Source organism: Argopecten irradians, chromosome 14 (genome assembly GCF_041381155.1).
Source record: "Argopecten irradians isolate NY chromosome 14, Ai_NY, whole genome shotgun sequence".
Taxonomy (NCBI): domain Eukaryota; kingdom Metazoa; phylum Mollusca; class Bivalvia; order Pectinida; family Pectinidae; genus Argopecten; species Argopecten irradians.
The window spans coordinates 14,663,813-14,682,307 of record NC_091147.1 but is presented as its reverse complement, the minus strand read 5'-3'; the positions used below and the strand labels follow the sequence as shown (position 1 = coordinate 14,682,307).

At 32.4% G+C, this 18,495-nt stretch overlaps 1 protein-coding gene across 3 annotated transcripts; it reads left to right on the top strand.

Moving 5' to 3' along the window:
- Positions 1 to 2,652: 2,652 nt before the first annotated feature.
- Positions 2,653 to 17,749, top strand: LOC138307413 (uncharacterized). 3 transcript variants are annotated; one of them, XM_069248155.1, is made up of 7 exons: positions 2,664 to 2,730; positions 5,585 to 5,794; positions 9,703 to 9,834; positions 10,676 to 10,803; positions 11,531 to 11,665; positions 12,852 to 12,933; positions 13,739 to 17,749. In XM_069248155.1, exons 3-7 carry the CDS (start codon positions 9,771 to 9,773, stop codon positions 14,023 to 14,025), a joined length of 696 nt encoding a protein of 231 aa, XP_069104256.1. In that variant the 5' UTR covers positions 2,664 to 2,730; positions 5,585 to 5,794; positions 9,703 to 9,770; the 3' UTR covers positions 14,026 to 17,749. The 3 variants fall into 3 exon arrangements, with proteins under 3 accessions (XP_069104254.1, XP_069104256.1, XP_069104255.1); XM_069248153.1 differs by lacking the exon at positions 5,585 to 5,794 and having other exon boundaries at positions 2,653 to 2,730; XM_069248154.1 differs by lacking the exon at positions 2,664 to 2,730 and having other exon boundaries at positions 4,604 to 5,794.
- The last annotated feature ends 746 nt before the right edge of the window (positions 17,750 to 18,495 follow it).

Below are 18,495 nucleotides of genomic sequence, written 5' to 3'. Positions count from 1 at the left end.
TTGAAAGTCATGCCGTTTTATAAAAGTGGTAAGACTTCTAATGTTACCAACTACAGACCTATTTCCGTTCTCCCAGTAATCACTAAAATACTAGAGAGATATGTACATAGCTCTTTTTATAAGTATTAGGATTTGCTATGACACAGTCTTGGAGTGACAATGATAGTAACCCCTGAACTGTGTCAATATGTACACTGTATGTGCACAGGTCATCATAAGAAGAAAATACAACCCGAATGTGTATCAAGTGTTTAATTTTACATGACTGACACTTGTACAATATGTTTATAGGGAAATCACCATAATCATCACCACTCTGTCAAAAATATTATCACTAGATTATTTAAAAATCATTATCAATAACTCATCAAAAATATCATCTCTACGTGTATTTTAATATCATAATCAATGTTATCACATATTCCCTTATTATATATCAAAGATACCATTATATAAGATATCATCACCCATATCATCCATATTTTTTTTATAATTCATTTTTTATTTCATTTTCATGTGCGATATACTGCATGATAACTAAATACTTTCATTCTTATCCACATCATGTCATCATTATCATCATCATCATCGTCGCCGTCGTCGTCGTCGTCATCATCATCATCATTATCATTATCAACATTATCATCATCATTATTATCATCATCATCATGTCATTATCATCATCATCATCATCATGTCATCATCATCATCATCAAAGTAATTTTCAAACCTAAAATTTTTTAGTATTCGTCATATTCATTAATTGCCCCAGCCAAAGATTTTTCGGGTCCATCTAATATAAGTAATGTGTCGTCTGCATACTGTGATACTAGTATTGGACAATTATCGAGATCAATACCTGTAATATTATCATTATCTTTTAATCTAATGGCCAAAATTTCTGCACATAGTATAAACAAGGAAGGAGCGATTGGATCACCTTGACGACAGCCTCGTTTAATATTAAGAGAAGATTATCTACGGAGAAAGCATTTCTATGTAGAGTTTTAACCCAAGACAAAATACTGTTACCAAAACCGAAAATAAATAAATAAAAAAATCCCATAATACAGAATCAAAAGTCTAAAGCGTTTTCAAAGCCAATCATTAATAACATCCCGGGAATATCATGTTCTTCTGCATAATGCATTAAATCATAAATTAACCTGTATTTAGCCCTACATGTATGTATCTACCAGAAAGGAATCCTGTTTGATCGCTATCTATCAATTTATCCAGAACAGTTCTAATCTTATAATCATAAAAAAAAAAGATAATTAATCAAGGTCATAACTGTACTTGTAAACATCCACATCTGAACGAGTTATATTTGTAATAATATTTTAATTGAGTTGTGCACAAACAAACAGAACAAACGTACTGAATACTGAGGATAGAGAGACAGGCAACAGACAGACAACAGACAGACAGATAGAGACAATCAGATAGAGAAGGCAGATATGCAGACAGGGACAGACAGATAGACAGACAGACAGACAGACAGACAGGAAAACAGACAGAAATGCAGACAGACAGACACAGATAGACAGACAGACAGACAAAGAAAGATATGTAGACAGACAGCAGACAAACATACATGCAGAAAGACAGAGACAGATAGCAAGATATGAAGACAGACAGAGAGGTGGGGTGTAAATGACAGACATCAAATATTCAACATTGCAAGAAAAGCAATATTTGATTGATTGTGGCAATAACATTCCAGGTCAGGACGATAAATATACAGGAAGAGTGAAAAAATGAGTAAATAATGTATAAATCTACAACGCAATTTACAACACAATCAGTTTTTCTCACCTTTTCCAATTCTTAATATCAAACCTTTCTTTAGCAGCTTCACCTTTACAAGTTGCTATATATTTTTGTTTGCTATAGTTTTCCTTGATAGCGTTAATTAAAGAATTTACATTTATGGAGTAATGAAGACATCTCATCTTGCATATATAATGTTTAATTATAATGAGAAGTTCATTATCTATTCTATTACTTTTTCAGATTCTGTGAAATAAGACCAAATAGATATGATTCTTTATTAAAATTAATGGAATGAACAGTGCATCTAAAAGATTTTCAAAATTATACAGAAGGTTCTGAACCTCTTAGCATTCCCACAGCACATGTATAATAGTCTCAATCTCAGAATTACAGAGAACGCATAATGGAGAAATAACAGCATTGCTGTCCGTATCGTGAGTAAACAAACCTCCCCGTTCATGAAACTAAATTTTCAGTTGGATATCTAAAAATTAGCATTTAGCATTTACTACTAATTACTTGTATAAGACCAGAACTTGTACATGTTTGGAAATATCTGTTTGCTGTTTTGTTTATTGTTTTCATGTTAAATGTCATTCTTTATGTTATCTTCAAATTTGGAGGGGAAAAAAAGATAATAATATGAAGTACAGTAAACGAAAATATTTTAGGACAATCCCGTTATGTCCACCTTCTAACTTTTAATACAACGTATATTCATATGTTAATTTAATATTGATTAATCATATACAAACGCAAAAAAAAAGAAGATAATATTAAAATCGAGAGTGACAGATTTCAAAATAGCTTATATTACCTACGATTCCTACGTACGCAATACAAAATCCGGATTTACCAACAGAAATTGGCTTTTACTATTAGGTACTAACGTGTTGTTTCCGGTTACATTTTGTTGTTATTTTGATTTTGAGGAGATATTTTGAGATGATGCAGGTTGGTATTGAATGCTAATCAATGGCTTTTAATTTCAGAAATTCGACAGAGGAACGTCTTTAAACTGCATTTGACTTAACTTAACTGAATGCTTGTGAACGTGTTTTTGTTTCGATAGATTACAGAGTTCGTAATGCTTCCAACAGGTTGGGGACACTCCTGCATATGCAGGATAGTCCTGCATTTGAGTAATAGTCCTGTATTTGAGGGATAATTTTGTTACTCAAATGCAGGATTCTGTGAAATGCAAATGGATAAAAATGTTTTAAAAATTTATAACAAAAAAGGGCGTCATAGTTTTCAGATAGCCATATAACTAATTGAAGACTTAATGTTTTTGTGTATGAACTATTGAATTCTATTATCTCACTTTGTAATAAATTGACAGTTTAGGTGCTCTCCATAAACAACAGTGTATAGCCATCAGGAAAATTTAGTGCCAATGTCATGGTTGAATGACTTTTACCTGTGTTCTATTTTTAGCCCCATAGTAAGCAATAGAGGTGATTTTGTCTGTGACTTCTACAAACATTTAGATAATGAAATTTGTTTTCATTTGAGTAATAATGTGGAAAGTTGTATTAGTGATAATGCCATATAAAAAGTATGATGCCCTTTTTTGATGACAATGTTTAAAACAACTTTATCACTTTTCATTTCACAGAATCCTGCATTTGCGTAACAAAATTATCCCTCAAATACAGGACTATTACTCAAATGCAGGACTATCCTGCATATACGGGGGTGTCCCCAACCTGTCCAACACGGATCACAGGAGTTTGACGTTCTGTCAATAATATATTAGTATACATATATAAAAAATACCCCTATATACTATCTGCTTCTATTTCGGGAAAACATATAATAGCCTATCACCCCATCCTAGTAGAAGTAGGCTATTGTACATGTATTTATTTTTTCAAACCAGAAGCAAACGCCTGTGTGTAAATCAGTGTTTCCCCATAAGTATTTTTTCCACTAAGAGTTACTGGTCGTGACTGAAAGTTAATGGTCCTTACAAAGTTACAATTTATCCTTGTAACGTTAGTTTATATACTAGTAAAGTAATAGTTTTACTAACAAAAATATCCACATATTTGTTTTAGTATTGTGCGCTCTGAACAAAGTTGACTGAAAATCAGAATGTTAATAATTACGAAAAAAATTTCTGTAGAAGTTTGATTTTCAATCTTTCTAAAATGCTAGAGCTAGTTTTGTTTTGTATATCTTTAGTAATCTATATGGACCAGAAAGTTGCCAGTGAAAGGACCAGTTACATGGCAAAAAACTGTCTGCCCTGCTATAAATTAAAGTTGCTGGTCATTTTCACGGGCAGACGGACAGGTGTTTATTTCGAACGCTGACCATGCCAGTGTAAATGGATGTAAGCTTAAAAAAAAACCAGGATGCTGAATTGCCGATTTGGATGATTCATCATCAAGAAATCCATTATATTGAAACAGGATTTCAAAAGAGTATTAGGCCTAAACTGTAATTTTTGCAAGTTTTGAATTACACAATTTTAAAATGTATTTTTATTGAGAGTGTAATATTGTAAATATAGTATAATATGATTTATCGATAATTTATATGTAACATGAAATGTGTCTATCCCATATGTCATGAATTTGTACAACTGAGTCTAGATCTGGTATAGAGGACTTGTACACACAAGTCTTGATTCATAAATAAACTTATATTATTTTATCTTATCCTATCAACATGCTTAAATTATTCTTATTGTATTTACAAATGTTTTAAGGTATTTAGCATGCCGGTAATAAAAGTCGATGACTCACTACATCTGTATATCATATAAATACATGTACCAAAGATGTAAACTGTACATGTATAATTTATAAATCCTTTCTGCCTATATATGTATACTAAAAAAGCTAAAATACATGCATGAGCCCTACCATTTTTATGGAGGCGCAGCCTGCCATCATGTAATCACTCTGGTTTTCAATTATCACCGGAACACTATACCTTGGTAATCCTATCGACAGTTTCCGGAACTACGGGAGATAACTTTACACTGTGTATTGCAACGTACGTTGTGTATTATACAGCAGTCAGAGGTTCTCCGTTTATTACATTTTTCAGTCACATTATAATTTCCCAATTAATTACTTTAGACTTATTTTCAATGTTACAATTAGTTATTAGTTATTCTCACCGAAAGTGTGTCTCAATATCGGTACTTATACTAGTGAGTGCGCTGCATCTAGATCTGTTAGCCTTACTAACCTACGGCAGACTAACTTGCAAACCGCGAATCTAACAGTAATTGCATATAAACTTGTTTGTAAGTAAAAATAATTCAACTGACAATAAATGCCTTTTCAATTACGTGTATTTAATCGAATATTGGTAGGCCTATCCACTAATATTTTATAAAAATGAACTAGAATTCCCCAAACTAACGAACATGTCAACAAGAACAGTCCGTACAAAGGGAGACAACTGTTACAAACTCTGCCGACGCACTCCAATGCAGAGTGTTAAATCACACATGTGTTCACTGCTTCACTCATGTTACCGGGGACGCCATCATGGCTTCTGCTGTTGATATAGCGGTATATATTTGTAATTATAAGTACGATGTCATGATATTTAAATATCACAGGCCTAAAAGGATATAATCTGACAATGATTTTGACGATTTTTTATTCAATTTGACCGAACGAAAATCTGACGTACATGAAAAACGGCGAGGTCCCGTACTATCGCCATTACCTGACGCCGTGTTGGTCCTGGAATGGCTGGCGAGTTTACAGCCGTGAGTGTTGATAATTTTGTTAAAAACTTGCTGTCAAAACTTCAATAATCCTTTAATATGTTTCATTTACAGTTGATCAGATCATTTTCGTGCATTTTTCAACGGCAAATAATGTACTAACATCCTACAATAAACACATTACTCGGAACGATAGAAAGTGAAAGAAGCGGTGAACGGACGGTGAATCGGCACGGACAAAGCAGCAATAACAGTGTTTTACAGAGCAAATATATTGATGGAGCCACGATACAAATATTGATTAGTTTGTTTACGATATTTCAGGTAATTTGCGCATATATTGTGTTTAAGTTATAAAAAATCGGCAATATTTTGAGTATTTCCGACAGAAAATCGCCCATTTTCTGACATGTAAACGTTTTAATTAATTTTTGAAGTCCTCATGTCGAATAATATTTGGAAATGATAGCATCACTGTATAATTTGATTCATTCTGAAGCAACATTATTAACAAAACATTTCTCAAAAATAAACATAAAAGTACGGCGGCACAGAAGTGACACGAAAAATATTTTTTTTAATGTAGGACCCCCCCCAAAAAAAAAGATTTTATATAGGGTGAAAAATATTTTTTTCTTTTACGTGCTCACGTAAAACTTATTACGTGAGCACGTAAAAACGTTTACGTGCTCAAGTAAAACAGTTTGTGTAAGACAAGAAATATTTTTTATGTATGGTGAAAAATATGTTTTTATGTGGGACGAAAAATGTTTTTTTTTATGTAAGACAAAAAATATTTTTTTATGTAAGGTGAAATATATTTTTTCTTGTTTTAACAATATCTTGTTTATTTGCAGATGTTGTATATTCTATACAAAGGGATATTCCGTTAAGATTTTAAAGGATTTGTGCAGCCAAAATATTGTTTTGATAATACGTCAGGATATTGCTTTGGATGAATGAAAAATTAAGTCCCACCCAACGAATCGCCTAGCTTTTAGCGCTATCGGCTGGTTTTGGTCGTGATTTACGGGTAGTGTCGACTACGGTTCAGAGATAATGAGATACTGATGTAGATATTTTCAGTTTCAAAACATTCCATTTACACCATTTCAAACATTCAAATATCTAACTTTAGATTAGATAATCTGTCCAATTTGATAGCGATATCAAAATGATGTTCGAATCAGCCTGGACTGAGATTTAGATAGCATATTATATAAATTTCTGTGTAATAAAAAAACAGTATAATGTAACACTATCGTATTACTTATTATTGTTTTTTATTTCAAATTTCTACCATAACGATGCAAATACGTCACAGTTTTTGAGTAAAAGTAAAATGTGGACGGTTATTAGTTATGTGATATTGGAGTGACAATACCGAACTTATACCGAAAATAATATGTATATCTATATTGTTGCCTTTGAAACTTTATCCATAACGTTTACTAAAAAGCAGAAATACATCAATGATATTTCTGATATGTGTTTTCTAAATTACAGTATAAGTGTAGATTTAAATTCATAATTTCAAAATTATACTAAATCCTTAAAATAGTATATCTATTGTCGATCCTTTTGTATATCATACCGAGATTTAATAGTATGATATATGAACATTTATCGTATAATCCAAAAAGTAACCACACATAGTGTTCAAATGAAAAAATAAAATTACTTGTATACAGGCATCATAAATAGATATGAAATGTTGTACCTTTTCAAAATTATACTTGGTGATATTTATATAAGTATATTTAGTGTGGTAATGCTGTAACCCTTCTTGTATGACTATACATGTAGATTCGAAACAGTGAAAATACTATAACGAATATACGTACCCGGCCTACTATACCTTTCTAAAGACGACACCATTTTCTGTCAAAAAGTCTTTTGAGCTACAATATTGCAGCTATGAAAATACATGCTTAGAATTTTTCCTAAAACCTTAGAAATTACGGGTGATTGCTATATTCCACGATTCCGTAATTACAGTACTAGACTGGAATAATTTTTAAGGTTAAATCTTTAGTTGAAATAGTTCTTAGAACCATTTTTGTTTCTGAATAAGTCAACTTCCATTATTGTTTTACCTGTGTACGACATATATATATGTAATATATATTCCTAGGTACATGTATGATCAGGGATATTTTATTTCCATTTGCTTTTACATCTTCATTTTAAAAATGGAGGTGACAATAAAAAAACCTAGAGCATAGATGTACGGGATTTCCATAATTCAAGTCACAATCCAATTAACGGATGTCCTAACCTGATTGACAGTAAGACAATAGCAAATACCCGACATAGTCCACCGAATAGCAAATTGCCCGCGGCCAGGTACTTACAGGTGAGTTCGATGAATGGCGTTTGGTACAGATAAACAACATCCTGGCCCAGGTATTACATAACCATCAAACCAAAGACATGGCTAATTATATATCTATATAGGGGTATCTACTCGTATATCGATTAAAAATTGAAAGCGACCGCACAGTCTGAAAAAATAGTTTGTTTTGCTAATATCTCAATATTTAGATCTTTTATAATATCAAAAATAAATTCTTTCTACCACATGTTGAAACGTTTTACGGTATTGTAATAAATGTATCTCAATCTATTCGGTTAGCAACACACAACACAATGTTGGTAATGATCAATCATCGGTGTGTATGTACAGAAACATATACACCGTATACATATATGTATATATGTTTCTGGTATGTACGTCAATACTTTAATAAAGGATTTCTGAAATTGTTTCATAAAATTTCATTTTACAGTCACAAACTTTGTAATTCACAATGTATCAAAGATACAGACTACAGGAAAATATTATGTAATTAAAGCTTATTCGTTGCTGAACTCCTCGACAAAAAAAATCGAAACTTTTATTTCTGTGTGGATTTTCTTTCATAATTACATGAAGATACCTGTTATTAGAGCATAAATTAGAGTATTTGAAACATCGAATTTCACTCTTTTAGTTATTTACATTCGAGCCAAAGTTATTGTATGATTAACTTCACTCAAAAGTAATCATAAAGAAATCGTTGATCGGCTTTTCCTGTGACCGTCGATGTAAGTGATAGCACATCAGTTATAGTACAGCTATAAGCCACGGACTATTATGATGTCACACGGTTTAGAGCTAGAACATATGCATAATCGGGCGGTCAGAAGTTTGGACCTCGATATCGACGGTTTACAGGTTATTCCGGTCGCGCGCGGCACGGAGAGGTTTCTACACGTGCTAATAAAGCCATTTCCAGCATAAACTGAAATATAATTTTTGACTGCACAATTCCTTTAACTAGTACTTTCATTGCAACAAAATGTAATATTCCAATCCAGTATTAACTTCTGAAATTGAAATCAGGGGTATTAATGTTTATAATATCCTGAGTTGGGTTAAATGTTTTAATGGAATATCCCTTGAGAGGAAATTGGATATTGATTTCAACTTCACCTTACACTGTTGTTAACATTGACAGATTGACACTGGATTTGGCAATATTTGATTGTTGGGTTCATAAATGGCATGGACGGCCTCCAATGTATGTTGTGTGTAGCATGCACAGACTGCGCTGTATTTGTTGGGTCTTCTTGTATAGTGGAACTCTTGTCCTTTCATTGTGCTACATGTATTATGATATCACTGGAACATGCCGCTGAAGACACCCAAGCATCCCAACACACCTGGTCACATTAAACTGACAATGGGTCAGCCAGTCGTTCTACTGCCAGTATATGCTTAGCTCAGCAGGAGCATAACTACCACTTTCATACACTTTGCCCAGATGGTAGAAAGTTCAAACCATGATTGAAATTTCAAAACATGTAAAAACCAACACAAACTTTCAAAAGGAATATATATTAGTCTTGCATCATTTTTATTCTATATATCATTATTCATTGTTCATATTTATTTCGCATACAATATTTTCAAGATCTTTGGAGCATTTGTTTTTAACAACTTTATAAGATTTAACATATCCATGATTTAACCAATTTGCAAATATTTGATCCACATTATTCTATAATAAACAACAGTCATTATGCGAAAGCACAGAATTTTCAATCTGTTATTTCAATCCATATTGATTGAAAATAACCTGAACATGTACTATTACCTCTTTTATGATATATCTTTAATATTTCAATATATCATTACCCTGTCTAGAATCTGAGCTACGCCTCGTTCAGTACTTTCATTTTATTTGTAGCTGCAGTGGCACCTAAAGGTTTCTTTCAGCATGGGATAGAGACAACAGATAGAGATACAGTACTAGTCATGGCTGAACATTTTCTGACAATTGTCCTCACCATTCTTTTCATATTCGTAGAGCTATGTGAAGGTACATGTACATGTTTTTAACTTACATATAGTATGATAAGTACTAAGAGTCGAGTATTAGCTAATTAAATGTGAAATTAAAATTTACAACGTGATGTAATGCTCATCATTATGACTATGATGCAAATGATAACTGTAAACTTATATAATTAATTATTTTTCAGCAAGATTTGAGGCCAAAATTTGATCCCATTCCCAATGGAAAGCTTCAGCTAATATCTCCCAATCAAAGCCTTAAATTTCTCTAAAAATTTAAAGATGCTCCACCGCCGACAGAGTATTTTGAGAATTTTCAACTTTTTTTTAATGATCCATCCATCACTTGGTAATGTTGTAAAGAAAGTGACTTTGGTAACTGAAGAAAAAAAATAATTTGTTTGCTGCTGTTTTTAGAGAGAAAAATACCATTTGTCAGTGGTGGAGCATCATTAAAGATTACTGAGAATTATCCCAAAATTGCGTATGATGTTGGATGGTTAAGGCTTTTAATATTATTTGCTCCAGAAAAAGTGCATAAACTATATGCACACTGGAAATACATGTTAATAATCCTATTTATTATGTTTATATAATTATTAATTTATTACATGTTTCATTATTTTTTCCAAATTCAAAGTCATGGTACCATTCCCAAAGGGTGGAGGGGGGGGGGGGGGAGGGTGCTGTTTATCATGTGAACTTGATATGGAACTCTAATTTGGCCTTTAAAATTACTTGCTTTTGGAAAATTTTGAAGGGATGGTACAATATGTATATATGCAGGGGCAGGGGGGGGGGCAATGAACACTGTATTTTATTTAGGTATTGATCAACACACTTTCAATTTATTTCTAATTTTACAGGGCAGATTTGTAAATACCATCATCTCCATGCCGACTGTTACTACAGAATTGACGGTATCTGCCTCTCTCATATCACTGTTACCATAAACCAGTGTGATGACCCAGTCACCCTCGACTTGTCAATCAGTGTAAGTTATTTTACTGTAGTCTATACAAAAGAGTATGACTTTTAAAACTCTCATACATTGTATCATACATTGAGACATACATTTTTCCCCAGGTATTTATTATTAAACAGCTATTTTTATCTTCAAATCAAGATATAGATAAATTGAAGTCATAAATTGATTTGAATTACTAAAACGAGCATGAATTTCTGAGGGTTCAACTCATTCAAAAGTTCTATCATACCACTCAGTTTAGGTTTGGTTTTATTAGTTTAATGTCCAAGTGAAGCCAGTGTCATTTAAGGATGTTCCAGGTTTGTTGGAGGAGGAAATCCAGAGTACCTGGAAAAAACCACTTACTATCGATCAATACCTGGCAACCCAGTGGTGGAGGCCTCGCTTGTGGTAATCTGTCAGAACATCGTGACCACTCGGCCACTGCGGTCCCTATAAGTTATACCAGGATATATTTTTTATTTAGACTCAAACATATATGGTGTACTTATCATACTGCCATTTGTTTTTGTGTTGGTCATGGTCTGTTTGATAAAACATGTATGTCATATGAGTTTGTTTAATAAGTCCTGGGTGATGAATGAAAAATTCAAATCCAGGATGAAAATACATGTGCTGTATTTGAACAGTATTTTGTTGATTCCAAATTAAACTACAAATCCTATTTTTCCATTCAACATCCAAAAATTATTTTTTATCACTACTGATAGTGTGATGTTTAATTTCCTTTTAGTGCAAAAATCCATCTGTGGACTGGAAAGGGACATTTAGTCGAGAGGTAGACAGAAGAATGGTATCTGGATTCGACCAGGAAGTATTTATAACTGTACAACAAGGATACACAGCCGCCAAAAAATATCGGGTCAATGTAAGCATATATTGTTGTATATCTACTATTATATAACCTTTATAGTTATCTAGTTATGAATCTCTAGTCATATAAGTGCATTTCACTTTAAAAGTTGTCCTGTATGATGTCTAATTTATGTAATCATAAATGTTTTGTATGTAAATGCACCGTGCAGGACCTTGATTGGTTTAATAAACATTGTCTATTGTCTATAGACAGCCACTAGATGGTACATTACAATGTAATTGTGTGTAATTATTAGTATGTACATGTACAATATGACAGTTATTGTAATATGTGAGATACTAATTCTGAAAGGTTGGAACATTGTTCATCCTTTTTACCTCACCTAGTCCGAAGTGCCGGTGAGCTTATGTCATGTCCATTGTCAGTTCATCAACGTTTCCTTTAAATTGCTACTTGTCATAGAGGTCTACATGGGTTGTACCCAAATCTGGCCACAAAAATCCTTGGGGAAAGCTGATAAGAGTTTATATAAATTTTGGCTATGACCCCCGAGGGACAGGAGGGTGGGGCCTAATAGCTGAGTGATACAGGCCCTTTGGGCAACTTGTTTATGGGTCCCAGTTGGAACATTAGAGAGAGACCATCCTCAGTAACTCAGACTATATATATAGTGATATTATTTTCTGAACATAGACATGGTTTTAAATGGAACTTAACAAACAGCATGTCATTGCTGCTGGATATTTTTAATGCAGTTTATGCAAACTTACATATTTCAAATACAAAAATTAGTACTCTCTTAAGGTGTTTTTATGTAAACACATGGATTATTCAAATAAGCTAAATAAATGCCAATGAAATTATCTTAAAGTTGCTGGTGGTATCAAGTTTTGACTAAGGAAATTACAAATGATATGTTGAAAATTCTGTCATAATTCTGTAATTTTCAAATGCCTTTAAACAAAAACATATTTCATATTCCCAGAGCCAGAGCCCCGATCTCAACTTGATTTGCCTTCTTCTAAGAAGAGAAGTCTTCTCAGAAGATCTTCTATGTCATGGGTGGAATAGCTACAAGAAGCAAGTGCTACAAATTGAGTGTCTAGAAGTTATATTCTAGAAGTAGAAGAGGGCAAATCTAGTTAGGCTCAGGAAATTACTGGTACACATGCAGTACATTTGGCTGAATCAGAATGTAGGGCTCAGCCATATCACACTGATATTCTTGGTGTTGTAGCTTGATTTCATCTCAGAAAAAATTGGAAAAGTAGACTTTATGGATGAGACGGTGGACCTAATAACGGATGGATGCACAACATGTAAGTTGATTAACGTAATACAAACCCCCCAAGGGGGATAATAATTTTTCTCCTGCCCTGTTGATGATAATAGTATAAAAAATCTATATTTATCACATGACTGACTTGTTCAGCCATGTCATATGTGGCCATATCATCAATGTTGTAAGTAACATGTACAAATAATACTTTTGGAATGTCATATGCCATTATGACGTCATTACCAATTTAGGTGTCTTATGATGTCAGATGATTGTCTTGGTAGACGTAAGTGTGTTTTACCACTGAGTTATATTTATCAAGAAGATGAGGTTACCTCTACTGACAGAGGGAGAAGTATTTGCTGTTTAGCAGAAGACTTTGGCGAATGTTTATGGTTCAGCCAAAATATTAAGTGAACAGATGGGCAAAGGAAGGCCAAAGTTGCTAAAAATGTTGTTGATATATCCAGTATTATTTCTTATGAAATAGAAATAGAAAAATCAAATTTCCCTTCAAACTTGCTCTGCATGTGAAGAAATTCATTTATATATGATAGAAATCCTAAAAAGTCCTCACGACTGGCTGTATGTCCATGTTGGCATTTCCATGCCACTCGAGTTCGCTTCTAAGGAGTTGAACAAATTTATTTTTAGAACTGAACTAAATTGATATGAGGCTATTCCATAGTTTCAATGGTCAAAACTGGGCAATGTCAGCAGAACTTGATTGTCATTTTGATATTTAAGGACTTTTGAAAGGCCAGTTAACGCAATTAGACTGGTTTTCTTTGCCAACTATTCACTTTAAAGTCTATGTTTATTAACAAAATATTTCTTTATTTTAGTGAATGGTGCAGCTAAGGTTGCCGTGGGGGTTCTGGTTCCCTTACTTGTTCTAGCAATAGCTGCTCTGGTGGTCATAATCATAATCAGGAGGAGACAACTTAAGAAACAGCGACTGACACAGACAATGCTGGTCAATAACTTGGAATCTCCTCCCAGTCCTTCCGATCCACCGGAGACAGAGAGGACTTCCGAGTCTTCTACCAGTAATGGTGCCATCAACGGAGACACTGTGGTATTCTCACAGCTTCCGAGGATGCAGGTCGCTAACGAAAATCCAACATGTTAAAATCAACAGACAGCATTTATTGTTTTTATACAGAAAAAAATGTACACAGAGTCAAATGTATACTTGGAAGTGTACAATGTACATTAACAGGAGTTGTAAGTACTACTTATTGGCCCCAAGAATTATATCATTTTTTATTCAGGGAATTTGGACAAGTATTACTTTCACAAATTTCACTTGTCAATGAGTGATATACCCTAAATCAGAGATTGAGACCATATATTAAAAGAACAATAATTTCAAGTTATGTATATACATGTACAAAAAAATAATTATTGGATCTATTAAAAAATATACATTTTCCATTTAAACAAGCTATAACATTCCTAAATCCTAATTGCTCTTGATAAAAATTGAGATACAGAATGTAAAGGTTTTGGAACCAATTTTGTTCACTATTGTGAAATTGATGGTTGTGTATATATAATGAAGTTAAAATGTTGTCTAGAGATATTGTTCATCTTATTTAAGACAGAATTTCATGTGGTTTATCATGTTATTTTGTATACTGTAGATGTATCTACATCCTCTAACATATATTCTGTCTTTGCATATCATTAGAGTTACCTCCCTTGTGGGAATTATTAAGGTACATGTATATTGTGACCTCATTATTTTGTGAGAGAAACTTGTGTCGTTTTTTTCTGAAAAGAATGACGATACACTCGCGAACTCATGACATTACAATTAATACCTACCCATAAGGGCAGATAACTCTGCTGATAGGCAAATGCAGAATATAGGACTCCAGATTAGATATACCTGGAAAACATTGTGATCAGAATGACCTTATAATGTAAACCTCTGTGTATTACATGTTAGTGTTATTTAATATTTACATTATGTTTGTCTTTTACTTTAACGGAGAAGATCATACTATTATCACCTTACCAGACACTTCAATGACAAATAAATATGTGTTAACTCATGAATATGAACTGTACAAATCAACATACACTTATTAGACTCCTGGGATCATTTGGATAGTAATTGAAATATCATCTTTGCTATAGATATATAAATTCAAGCAAGTTACATGAAAATATTTTTAAGTTGGTAATAAGTTTTTTTTTTCTTTAAGTGTGAAAATCTTTTAAATTGAGGGGTTCTGAGGCTTGATAATATGTTGTCTCCAAACATGAGATAGGTTCTTGTTTACATGTACTGAACATGTACTGTATGGTTATAAGCTGTTTTACTTGGTGCATGTCTATGGTTGTGGCATTTATACTGTTTCATTGTCTGAAAAGCTTTGTCACATATCTTCCTGTAGCTTTTTACATCTTTTATTTGATATAAACTTTGATACAAAAATTGTATACCTTTTCATCATATTTTAACACTTGTAATCAACTCTGAAATACCAAACGAACTGATTTCTTGTTATGTACAATAACATTTTTTTGTCTATTTTTGTCAAGCAGAAGTTTTAAAAATTGAAATGACATATTTTCTGATATTTATAGATAAATATTTACATTTGTACCTGAACTATACATGCTGAAAACATACTGATCAGTGTTTTTTGCATAACGGAAAAAAACCTGCCTTAAATGTTATGATCTTTCTATACTTTTTGTCTGGGCCAAGCATGACTTAAAAGTGCTATGTTTTTATATTACCTATAAGAAATGTGAAATGCTTTACTGTTTGGTCACTTTGATGTTGGTTCAAAACTTATTTTTGTAACACCATGGTTTATGTTACGACCATAGCTGTCAAACCGTTACATATAAATGGATGTCAACACACTTAACTGTTACATGAATCTTTAGTAAATACCAATTAAAAGTGTTTTTATAATGTGTGAAAAAAGACATAATTCTAATAGAGGCCTCTATCATCTTTAATTGACCCCGGCGGCTGTTAATAGAATGTTAAACTAATCAAACCAATTTGTTGTTTCGTCGTTTGTATTTGACCTGTACGACATACACTGGGGTATATATGAATTATTTCTGGTGCTGTTTTAGAATCTCTACCCATATCAAGGCTAGTTATACATGTATATAGATATAACTTATTTTGAGACATGACTGAATGTTTCCATTTACCGTATTTGCCGTAATTATCTCTCCATGTTGTTACAATTTTTTAAGCAACCTGGGCTTAATTACGGCAAACTTTGTATCAGTAATCTGTTGCGTAACACTTTTGGGGTCATCACAAGTGGATTATTTCACTCTATCGTGCTTTCATGTCTTATCAAAATAAGATGAGATTCAGGTTAAGAAATTTTTTTTAAATATGACAGTTCATTGAAAGTTGCGTAGTTTGCAGATTCATAAACTATTTGAGAGTTTCTTGTGTGTTGTATTTCTCCTTGTTGACATTATATTGTAATTTAACCATATACAAAGCCACTGCTGGACAGGAGGAAGATTTTTGTACAGTTTGTTACAATATTTACCATTTGATAATCATTCATTTGAAACACATTGTTGTAAACTATTGAGTACAATATGCTCTAAATTGTATGATTATGAAAACATTAAAGGCCCACTACCTTTCCGAAACAAAAAATAATGTTTCTTAAAAACATTAATAACAAGAAATTATATATTGTTGACAAAAGATTTCCTGTGTAAACCATGTTAACAGTGAAGAGTCAGTTTTGCTGTCTGGTGCAATGATTATCAACTAATGCTCAGTAATTACAGTAGGACGATGGCTGGAAACAATAGGACAACCCACATTATGAAAATTAACATTTTATTTATTTTGATCAAATTGATTTACATTCCAAATTTAACAGTTAAAACCCGTTTTGGTAAGTTAGTGGGCCTTTAATCCATCACATTTCACAGACATTGACAATTACCGTATTTTACTCAATAAATGTCATTGTCCCTGTAAGCGCCCCTCCCCCTTTTTAGAGGTCTCAATTTCAATTGCCCAGGCATAAATTAACACCAACACTACACAAAACTGTATAGATTTGCAATAATTTCGTCTTATTAGCACATTTTCATTTTTTCACTATTTTAAACGCTCTGGGCGCTTATAGGGTCAAATACGGTACCATAAATACATTGAGTTTTCTGTCAACATTTAATATTACCGGTAACCTTTACCAAAGATTATTGAACTAAATGTTTTAGTCCTGTATTTTTTTTTGTCAAGGCTTGCAAATATTTATGAAAATTTCTATAGTAATATTTGTTAATTTGAATTTCATGTGAAAATTAAAATATATTTTTCATAGAATATTTAAATTGTGTCAGCATTGTTGGGCAAAGTCTATTCTGATAATTTCCTCAGATTAATTTGAAAATAAAATTTATGTACTAATGTATTTGATCCTATATGGTATTTGTAAGCTATTTACATTTGTGGAGATTTTCTTTATAATACAATTATCTTTTTAATTAATTATATGGAAATGTACATGTACAAAATATTGTACATTTGTAGAGACAAGGGCACACAATGGGTTCAAAATAGTACATGGTACTGTATGTTGTACAAATCATGACCTAAAACAACAGTACCAAAGTGTTCAATTGTAGTCTGTAAGATTTAGATAGGTTCATAATGTCAGATCAGAACACATAGTATGTAATTTTCATCAGTGAATTAATTATTCAGATCAATTCCATTTGTTACTAAGGACTGTGTATTATGTTATCAACCTGCAATGATTATAGATGTGGATTTTTTTTATTAAACATGAATTATTTTTATGTGATGTTGATTAAAATAAAAATATTATTTGGAAAAAAAATTCTGCAATCAGTTTGTTTTGTATTTGAATCATTACTCTTTATTAAAAATGACTACATACACCGTATGTCAAACGATCTCTGATTATTGATTGTTCTCTTTCAGTGTAAAAAGAAATGTAGTTCCTATAGGGTAATTGCTAATTATTAGGCTAACTTTGAGAAATATAGAGAACATTTTCAATGGACCAATTTTTAATATGTTTTATCTAAAACAATTAAACTTCAATAACTTTCTTCTTTGTAACACAAGATAATAGAAGTCTATGATACAGTATTCAAGATCTCAAAAATCAAGGGTGATATTATGCGTGTCGGTACAACTTAATTAACCACTCGATCATCGCGGCCCCGTAAGTTCCAGTAAACCTCAATAAACCAGTGAACACGTAATCGTGAGGAAATTCACTCCTGTATGTACAATCTAGCCTGTTAATGTCCATTATTTATAATAATATATTATTCTTTTATTAATGGTACATGCATTATAATAACGCGTCAGAAAAGCAGCGTCAAAACGTCATCATTTTGTGTTACGCAACATGTCACCAATATCGAGCGCTACGTCAATAACTTCGATAAAACTGGAAAAGCTATTAAATGATTTATTTTTAAATGAATTCTTGGCGGGATTATCACACCAAGGATTTATAAGCGAGACGTCATATACGTCCTTGGTCACACAGACTTCTTTATTCATCGTTGAGATAAAAAAAAAAAATAATAATCTAATCTCCTTTTTTTGTTG

What these genes read in the sequence shown, in the direction of transcription:
- LOC138307413 (XM_069248153.1), top strand. Translation starts at nt 9,771, where the DNA reads ATGGCTGAACATTTTCTGACAATTGTCCTCACCATTCTTTTCATATTC. An exon ending in CCAAAAAATATCGGGTCAAT is followed by an intron (nt 11,666 to 12,851) that starts GTAAGCATATAT and finishes TTGGTGTTGTAG; the next exon opens with CTTGATTTCATCTCAGAAAA. An exon ending in AACGGATGGATGCACAACAT is followed by an intron (nt 12,934 to 13,738) that starts GTAAGTTGATTA and finishes TCTTTATTTTAG; the next exon opens with TGAATGGTGCAGCTAAGGTT.